This window comes from Sceloporus occidentalis, unplaced genomic scaffold (assembly GCF_023333645.1).
Source record: "Sceloporus occidentalis isolate IW3139 unplaced genomic scaffold, rSceOcc1.0.p SCAF_7, whole genome shotgun sequence".
NCBI lineage: Eukaryota > Metazoa > Chordata > Lepidosauria > Squamata > Phrynosomatidae > Sceloporus > Sceloporus occidentalis.
The window spans coordinates 97,840,063-97,849,991 of NW_028316987.1; the positions used below are offsets into that span (position 1 = coordinate 97,840,063).

Consider the following 9,929-nt stretch of genomic DNA (forward strand, 5'->3'; position numbering starts at 1 on the left):
AACTTATAATAGAAAGGTGGAAAGCAACTGCAAGGGACTGTCCCGCTTCCACCTCATGAGATTGTTTTCAGGACCAAGTGAGCCCACTGCTCTCCTGGAGGAAGAGTAGATCCTAAAGGCAGATCCAAAGCACCTAGCAATCAAGGCAGCACACTGCAAGAGGGATCTGCACCTTAAGCAGCTTCAGAACGGCCAAGCAAATGAGAAGGGGAAGGCACCTCATTGCCCTCCAGGTGCTGTTGCAACTCCAACTCCCATGAGATCTTGTCATCAAAGCCAACCGTGAGGGAATTATTACCTTCTTGTAGTTAACAGTTACATCCTCCTTTTCAGCTGGTGAGCTTAAGCCACATACACTTGTCCCTCCATATTCACGAGGGTTAGGGGCACATGAATATGGGAAAGCAGCAAATAACAAAAACACCAGGGCCCTTCTCATATGTGGGGGGTTGCAGCTCAGATTCGCAGTCACTCCTGTTCTAGCAATGCAAAGCGTGATGTTTTTTCACACCAGATCCAGAGTCGCTCCTGTCTCGCAATGCGGATTAAGGTTAAAACAGGATGTTTTTCCACACCTGGTTGCCTTTCCGCTGCCCTTCTGAATCAAGAGGGAAGCGGAGTCAGTTTGATTCCAAGCAAGTCACGTGATGCGGACTCAAGCAAAGGGGAGTGAGTGCACATGGTATTACCACACCAGAGCAACTGTGAGGGTTCAACAATTCGAATCGGCACCCTTGCACATGCTCAGTGGGGCTCTGGATGCTGCCCTCCTTCCCTGCCCCCTCCTTAGCTGTCATCATTCATCGAGGTGGAGGCAGGGGATGATGGGATGGATGCCAGGTTGAAGGAGGGGAGCAGATCGGGGTCCAGGAGGAGGCAGGGGATGATAGGATGGGTGGCAGATTGGGGTCTAGGAGGAGGCAGGGGATGATGAGATGGGTGGCAGGATGAAGGAGGGAGCAGATTGGGGTCTAGGAGAAGGCAGAGGATGATGGGATGGGTGGCAGGATGGCAGAGAGGAGGAGATGGGGTGAAGGAGCAGGAGGGGGATGAAGGAGCAGGACGCAGGGGGGGTGACATCAGGGTGATCTTCCACACCAGACCAATTCGGAGTGAAATCGAAGTGAGCTTGAATGCGAATTCTGTGAATTTGTTTTTTCTGGAATTCATCAAAATGAGGGGTCACTTTGGATTCACTGCAGAAGCCCCACGGAAGGAGCTCCCATTGAAAGGAATGGCGTCTGAAAACACACTGACGTTATGACGTGAATTTGCATCGTTGGACCCGCATCACGTCGGAACTGAGCTGCAAAAGCTCTAAAAATCTCCGTGTGATAAACCATGTTTTTACCTGAGAGGACACCTCTCTAGGAATCTCTGAGTCCTCCAGGGCAACTCTATGGTCAACGTCCGACAGACACTGACCACAGAACTGCACTGGAGGAGCTACAAATGGCAAGTAGAGTATTCTCTCTAGGAATCTCTAGGTCTTTCAGTGCAACTTTTAGTTAAAGTTGACCATAGAGTTACACTGGAGGACCTAGAGATTCCTGGAAAGAACATATTAATCAAATCTGCAAATATCAAAGCCACAAATATGGAGGGATGAGTGTATATGGCTCTCCTCCTCCGTACTTTATACACACAACACACTCTATACTTCATAACCTACTGTGAAGTAAGTCAGTCTGAGACTAAGATTAACTGAAACCCAAGATTGATGCTTCAATGGGGTCCAGAGCCTAGATCTCTCAAGTACCAGTCCAACACTCCAATCACTACACCAACCTGAATAATGAGAGTTACCTTGGAGGGCCACAAGCTGCCCCCTTGCCAGAGGAAGGCCAAAAGCAAGCAAGACAGCCCTGGCTACCCTTCTCCATGTGAAGCGAAGTGACTGGGTCCGGCTGTGCCCAAGAAAGGCCACCTATGGGTTTGAAGCAGCCCCTCTGCTGTGACCTTATACGCGCAAAGCTAACATGCTACAATCTCTTCCCTAGGCATATCCATCGATGCCAATGAGATTATTCCAAAATTAACAGGGGCATCTCTGTCCATTTAAATCTTTCCCTGAGTTTGCTGATGGTTCCTTCTGTGACCCTTCTGCCATCCAAACCACATGCCAGGGACAACGCAAGTCACTGTCCAGGGAGCCTTATTTCCAACATTTCTCCAAAGACAGCTCATTCCCACAAATGCTTTTGCAATGGAGGTGCATGCCACCACCTTGAAGGGGATGCAGGTGGCCTGCTATTCACAAGGAGGTGAGACAGACCTCTCATGACAGACAGATACCCCCTCCCTGCTCCATAACCACACACAGCAATACACATTGTTCTGACCTGCTCTTGGTGGCAGAGTCGCCTTCTTCGCTTATCGAATCGCGGTGCCGAGAGCACAGGCTGCGACTTCGGCTGGGGGTCAGGGAGAGTCCCCCCTGAAAGTTCCCCATGGCTCAACTCTCCAGGTCCGGCTGTGGGCTGCTCTGGAGCTACGCGATGCCAGGAACTCCTTTCTTCCTGCCTGCCTCCCTGCCGAGAAAAAGCAGTCCCATTTCCCATCCGCCTTCCCTGCCCCATCCGCCCAGGACACAGTTAGCCACTGGGTGAGCTGGGATGGGTGGCAAAGCCCTGGCATGGGGGCAGGAGGAGGAGGAGGAGGAGGGCTGAGCTCCCCCCAAAAGCCAAGGCAGGCCCACAGACCCCTGGAGACTAACCTGCAAGGGCAGGAAGGGGGAAGGTTAATTGTAGCAAGGACACAGACCTTCCTGAAATGCTGAAAGAGTGTTTCAGAAGGAATAAAACCAAAATGGCCAGGGCAGGAACAGAAATCTCTCCTGTAATGATGCTGAGTCCCAGGCCTGGTCTCTGAAATCCATGAACATCGTGCCACATTCATGCACACCTTCCACCAGCAAAAGTGTTCCATGCCATACCAATCAGCCTGCTGTGTTTTATTTTTGAATTTCAGCTCCAAAGCCTACTTCATTGGGAAACAGTGAGGAAAAGGCAGGAATCTCCTCAAGAGTTCAGCAGTGGGGCTGCCTTCGCTCTTAACTCCATCCTGGTCCATGCCAGAACTGCCTCAGCATCCTCATACCTTCCAACTGTCCCAACTGGGCAAGTCCCAATTAATCCTCCATCATCCCACTTTTTCAGATGCTTTTACACTATCCCAGTTTCTCTCTCCTCCTCCCATTTCCCCCCTTCTCCTCAGATGACTTCAGTTGCTGTTAACTCAGTTCCAAGTGCAAAAGTACTTTGCACACAATTCACTCTGCAGTGGGCTCTGATAAAAGCAAACTGCTGCACCCTCTTCTAGCTTGTGTCTTCTTCTTCATTCATAACTCTGAATCTGTCCACCACATTCTGCTGTTGTGGCCCAGTGCTTCACCTGGGAAATGTTGGAGGGTATGTTGTTTTGGTGGGATTTCATTTGCCAACCTCTCACTCCCATCTCTATGTGTCATTGCTAACAATTGAGAGCCAAACGGATGTATTGGGTGGGCTGGCAAGATACGAATTTCGATTTGCCTTTTTACAGGTCCCTGTTAGTTTAGTTTCCTGTTAGTAAGTGGGATGGGAGGAAAGAGGAAGGATGGGGGGGTCTCCCTCTCTGCAGGGAGACATTACCTACCTCTGGGCTGAGAGAGTGTGGCTTTCCCAAGGTCACACAGGGGTTTCCATGGCTGAATGGGGATTGGGACCCTGGTCTCCAGAGCTGTAGTCCAGAGCTCAAGCCACTACCCCACCCTGGCTTTCTCTTAAGTTCTTACCACCCTTTAACTGACACCATCTGAGCGTTAAAATGTGACACTGGAAATCAACTTGATTTCTTCATATTGTTGTTGTTGTTGTGTGCCTTCAAACCTTTTTCAACTGATGGCATCCCTAATGTAAATATACACAGTTAATTCCAGAAGAGAATCAGCATATGCGTTAGAGACGATATCAACTGCATATATGATGAAAATCTATGTAACACTCTTAAACACATTACATTTGGCAGTCCTGATAAGAAATCTGTACTTAGGACAAAGGGCTACTGTTAGAGCAGAATATGGAGAAACAGAATGGCTCCCAGTTGGCAAGGCTGCAAACCATTGCCCTGTTTGTTCAATTTATATCCTATGAAGAGCAGGCTTACACTCAGGAGGAGGAGTGAAGGTAGGAGGAAGGGACGCCAGCCATCTAAGATATGTGGATGACACCAAACTGTAGCAGAAAACATCACAGACTTGGAACATTTATTATGGAAGGTTAAAAAAGAGAGGGCAAAGGCAGGTTTAAATAAAGAAAACAAAAATATGGAGGAGCTACATAAATTCATCCTAGATAATGAGAAAATCAAAGTCATTAAAGAGTTAGTTCCCATACCTGTTGACTTATGGACATTACAGTCTCGTTTTTAAAATCTGGAGTGTATCTGTTGCTTGCAACATTCACTATTTTACAACAGGTGAACACAATCTCTAGTAGAGCTTCAGTACTGAGGACTGGAAACCCCCCCCCCATTTTTTATTATTATTATTATTATTATTATTATTATTAACCTTTATTTATGAAGCGCTGTAAATTTACACAGTGCTGTACATACAATCTTTTAGTCAGACGGTTCCCTGCCCTCAGGCTTACAATCTAAGAAAACACGACACAAAAGGAGAGGGGAAGGTGGTGGGGAATGGGATCAGGTCCAGCAGTTCTTCTCCACCTCTGAGGCCTGGACCAAGGCAGATGGACTGGAGCGAGGGCTTGGCTTCTTAATGGATGGTTAAAAGGAGGCTTCCTGGGTCAGAGAGGGGCTAGCCTCTGGGAATGCTTCTCTCAACAATATAGTCTTTAATTCAGTTTTGAAACTGGGTAGAGAAATGATGCGGTGTGCATGTTGGGGAAGAAGGTTCCAGGAGTAAGGGGCAGCAAGCGAGAAGGGACGAATTCGGGAGGGGGCAGTGGTAGTCCTAGACTGTGACAGGAGACCTTGACTACAAGAGCGGAGGGTGTGAGTAGGAATGTAAGGAGAAAGAAGGTCAGATAAGTAAGGAGGGGCCAATCCATGGAGGGCTTTGAAAGTCAATAACAAAAACTTGTACCAGATGCGGAAGGGGAAGGGGAGCCAATGAAGGGAGGAGAAAAGAGGAGAAACATGGTCAAAGCGGCAAGCGGATGTGACAATACGGGCAGCTGAATACTGGACAGAGATTAAAGGATGGAGGTGTGAAAGAGGAAGTCCTGTCAGAAGGAGGTTACAATAATCTAGTCGCGAAACCACTAGGGCATGGACCAGAGTCTTGGCAGTAGAGGCTGAGAGGAATGGACGGATCTTGGCAGTGTTGTGGAGAAAGAATCTACAGGCCTTGGCGGTGGCCTGGATCTGGGGAATAAATGACAGAGATGAGTCAAAAATGAAGCCAAGACTGCAGGCTTCATGAACCGGTTGAATAGAAGTGTCGTCAACAGAAACAGAAAAGGAATAGTGAAGGGTGGGTTTAGGTGGAAAGACAAGAAGCTCAGTCTTAGACATGTTGAGCTTCAAGCGCCGAAGCCGCATCCACTGAGAGATGGCAGTCAGACAAGAAGAAACTTGCTGTTCAAGCCCCCTCGAAAGGTCAGAGGTGGAGAGATACAGCTGAGTGTCGTCGGCGAACAGATGATAGGAGAAACCAAAAGAACTGATGAGTTTGCCTAGGGACAGTGTGTATAGAGAGAACAGAAGGGGACCCAAGACAGAGCCCTGGGGAACTCCAACAGATAGGGGAACAGAGGACAAAGTCTGACCACCCCTGACCACTGCAAAAGATCTGTCTGACAAGTAAGATTTAAACCAGTCGAGAGCAGAGCCAGAGAACCCAAGGTCAGAAAGTAAATCAACCAGGAGACAGTGATCCACAGTGTCAAAGGCTGCAGACCAATCAAGAAGAATGAGAATAGAGTAGAGCTTTATGGATTCCCCAAATGTCTTTGGTATGGTAAATACAAAAATTAAAAGATAGAAATACTGTGCAAATACTTAGGAAGTCCTTGGCATTGGTGTGTTCATCTGGGGAACTTTATGTTTTTAATATCTGATTTCATGTTCAAAATAACAATTACAAAGTAGAAAAAGACTATGGCAAGCGAAGGGAAGGGGTCTCATAGCTCTCCTCACATGTGCCTTTCTCTGGGAGAAGCAAAACAGAAGCCATTGTGAACAGACAGCCGGAGCTCCAGATTGTGAGGACTGCCGGCTGATGTGTTATCTGCAGATGAGGGGAGGGTCTCCATCTTGGAACCCCCTCCTCTGCCCCATTAACCTTGGCACAGCCTGACCGGTGGCCTGTTGTTCCCAGAGTGTTGCAGACAGGAAACCACACCTCTGCTTTTTGCGTTGGTTTCCTTCCCAGGCCTTGGGAGGGACCACTTGAAGTGCGGAAAGGAACACACAAGGAAAGAGGGAGGGAAGGGAGCCCCAGGAACACAATCGCCAGCCGAAATACAAGTGGCGCTTGGGGAGCAGGAGGAAAGCCAGCCTGTCAAGGGAGGTGGACGATGACCGATGACCGCCCCTCCAGGGGCCTAGCACTGCCACCGCTGCTTAGCAGCCGGGTCCGGGTGCCAAATGAGCAAGCCATGCCTGCTGCCATGACCAGCTCCAGACTGCTTTGCCACCTGCTCCGGCTTTCCTTCCCACTGGAAACAGAGCGTGGTCTGTTTTCTTACTGCACACATCAGCTGTGGATTGTGTCAACTGGATTTGTGCCCATTACTGCTGCCAACTCATTCAAAGGAGACTGAATGCCTCTTTCGTTGCTTTGAGAAGTAAACCTTGGGGGGCTCCATCCCCATGAGCTGGGAGCCCCACTGCCCTAGAGAACTGTTAACATGCTTCAGACAATTCTCTTCCTATTTAGGCTGGCGAGAGTGGACAATAACCTCATAGCCCCGAGGCCAAATCAGACCAAAGGCCTTTCTCATTCAGCACGGTGTTCCCACAACAGCCGGTCAGATGCTGGCTGGTCACAAATGGGACATGAGTTCAACAGCAGCCTCCCATGCACACTCTATGGCAAATGATATGAATAGGTACCATGTTACCGGAGGAAGCATATAGATTCATCACGATTAGTAGCCACACCCTCTGATGGTAGCTTATCCTCTGTAAAAACGTATGTGCTTCCAAACGGTGTATGACTATTATAACTCCTACCTTCCCTTACCATTTGCTTGGCTGGCTAGAGCTGATGGGAGCTGGAGTCCATCAACGTCTGGGGGATTACAGTGTTGAAGATCTACATAAGATCTAGTCACTAACAGCTGAAAAACTGAACAGACAATATCCTGAATTCTACTGTTAGTCCCAAGCAGAGTAGGCCCACTGAATCAACTGCTGAATGGAGAGACAAAATCTAATAGTAAGCTGCTCTGGAGCCTTTGTGGCCGAAGAGCGGGGTAGAAATACTCTAATAAATCAATACACAGAAAACAAAGAGAAAGAAGGCCAGTCTGCCAGCCAGAGAGCTTTGGGGACCCTGCAGCAACAGCCCTTCCCAATCCCAGCCTTGCTTCCGCCTCCTTGCAGAAGAGGATGGCTTTTCTACTGTCATCTGAGGACAGCGGCCTTTTCTGAACATTTGTTGATAGGAATTCTTTCCTCCGCCATTTATTTTCAGCGTTTCTAAGCTCATGGTGGTTGGAAGTGGGGCTCTTTTTCTCTGCACCGGTATCAAACATAGCAGGAGCCAAACCTGGGATGCAACTGCACTGCAGAAACAATCCAGTTTGACTCCACTTTAATGGCCATGGTTCAGTACTAGGAAATTCTAGGAACTGTAGCTTGTTGTGGCACCAGAGCTCTCCGACAATTCTTGAGAAACAGGGAACAGTGTCCTACACTCCTGTGTAAATTTTTAGGCGCTCATATTTTTAGGTACAGCATTTAAGTGTTGGACTAGGACTCTGGAGACGAGGGTTCAAATCCCCTTTGCTCAGCCATGAAAACCCACTGGGTGACCTTAGGCAAGTCACCTTCTCTCAGCCTCAGAGGAAGGCAAAGGCAGAGCCCTCCTGAACAAACCTCACCAAGGAAAGCCTGCAATAGCTTTGCCATTAGTTGCCATTAGTCAGAAAGGTCTTGAAGGAACACAAAAGCAACAACAAATGCAAATTTTCAGGTGGCTAAAGGATAAAGCTACACTTGTCCCTCCATATTCACAAGGTTAGGGGCACAAGACCCCCGTGAATAAGGAAAAAACACAAATGACAAAAGCACCACGTTTTTACCTGAGGACACCTCTCTAGGAATCTCCAGGTCCTCCAGGGAAACTCTGTGGCCAACGTCCGACAGACACTGGCCATAGAACTGTGCTGGAGGAGCTACAAAGACCTAGTAGAGTGTTCTCTCTATGAACCTCTAGGTCCTCCAGGGCAACTCTGTGGCCAACGTCCGACAGACACTGACCATAGAACTGCGCTGGAGGAGCTACAAATGCCCAGTGGAGTGTCCTCTCTAGGAATCTCCAGGTCCTCCAGGGCAACTCTGTGGCCAACGTCCGACAGACACTGGCCATAGAACTGTGCTGGAGGAGCTATAAATGCCTAGTTGAGTCTTCTCTCTAGGAACCTCTAGGTCTTTCAGTGCAACTTTTAGTTAAAGTTGACCATAGAGTTGCACTGGAGGACCTAGAGATTCCTGGAGAGAACATATTAATGAAATCTGTGAATAATAATATCCGCAAATATGAGTGCCACAGCAACATCCCATGGAATCCTGGGATTTGTAGTGAGAGGGCACTAGAGCTCTCCGGAAGAGGAATCCCAGACTTCTGTTAGGGTTGTGGGGCCATGATGGCAGTTAAAGCGTGATCAAAGGGATCCTTCACACTAGGCAATTAGTGTCATGGAACCGCTTTGGCTGCCATGGCCACATCCTATGGAATCCTGGGATTTGCAGTTTACGGAGGGGCACTTAGGCGTCTCAGCTGTGGCGTTTCCCCCAAACTCCAAACCCTTTCGTTCCCACCTGATGCTGCCGCGACATTTAAGTTGGAACGGCAACCCTGCAATTGCACCCAGGGCCCAAAGTCCTACAGCTGCGTTGGCCGTAAAGAGGCTAAAATCACCTTTTACCAGTGAAACCCCCAATTAAGGCTGCATCCACATTGGAGGGATAACCCAGTTTGGCACTGCTTTAACTGCCCTGGCTCAAGGCTATGGAATTCTGGGAGTTTGTTCCGGGACCACAACAAACTGCTACTCCCAGAATTCCATAGCCTTGAGCCAGAAAAGAGTTAAAACAAGGCCAAAACGTGTGGATGCAGCCTAATGGAAGACTCAAAGGGTCCACTGAAATTTACAACCCTGAGTAGCTGACTGAACCAAAAAGCTTTTAAAGCAATGTAAATACAACTGCTAAGCAAAACAGGCCTTTAAAACAGAAAGAAAGCGGCAGCCATATTTGGGAGGAGGAGAATAAACCATCCTCCAAACAAAAGCCGTCAAAAGAAGGGAGGGAGGAGGAGTGTGGCTTGCTTCTCCTGGCTCTGTGCCTCCACTTACTCACACAGCCTCCCTTTGGGGCCAGGCTAAAAGGACAGAAAAGGGCCCCAGAGAAAGCTAACAAGAGTCTGCAAGGGAGCCTCCAATCTGTCTCTCTCCACAAAATGGCCGCCAAGCCTGAGGCAACTCCTAGACAAAATGGCCGCCGGTTTGCAGCTCCCTCCGTCCTGAGGCTGCCCAGAGGGGAACGCGGGGCGCTGATTGGCTGTGGGCACCTGTCTTCCCGCCCCCTCTCTTCCTCTCCTCCAATGAACAGGCGATGCTTGGGGGGAGCGAGATTCTGACCATATATGGCGCTGTGGCAGTTACAGCCAGGCCTCAGCCCTCTTTTCTCAGGCTGCTAATTCATGCCACACTGGGGAGATAATCCAGTTTGACCCCGCTTTAACTGCTATGGCT

The 9,929-nt window shown here is 48.8% G+C and overlaps 1 protein-coding gene across 4 annotated transcripts in view; it reads right to left on the minus strand.

Annotated features, from left to right (window-relative positions):
* LOC149310237 (nitric oxide synthase 3-like) overlaps positions 1 to 9,679 on the minus strand; it is a 55,416-nt gene extending 45,737 nt beyond the window's left edge. The window contains exons 1-2 of one of the 4 annotated variants that reach the window (XM_089533968.1): positions 9,535 to 9,679; positions 2,343 to 2,531 (exon numbers count right to left, since the gene is read on the minus strand). In XM_089533968.1, coding sequence (XP_089390094.1) covers positions 2,343 to 2,452 — 110 coding nt within the window. In that variant the 5' untranslated portion in view covers positions 2,453 to 2,531; positions 9,535 to 9,679. Of the gene's footprint in view, positions 1 to 2,342; positions 2,532 to 2,716; positions 2,736 to 2,763; positions 4,012 to 9,530 lie in introns of those variants that run through there. The other 3 variants (XM_089533967.1, XM_089533969.1, XM_089533970.1) reach the window with 3 other exon arrangements.
* Positions 9,680 to 9,929: the final 250 nt, after the last annotated feature.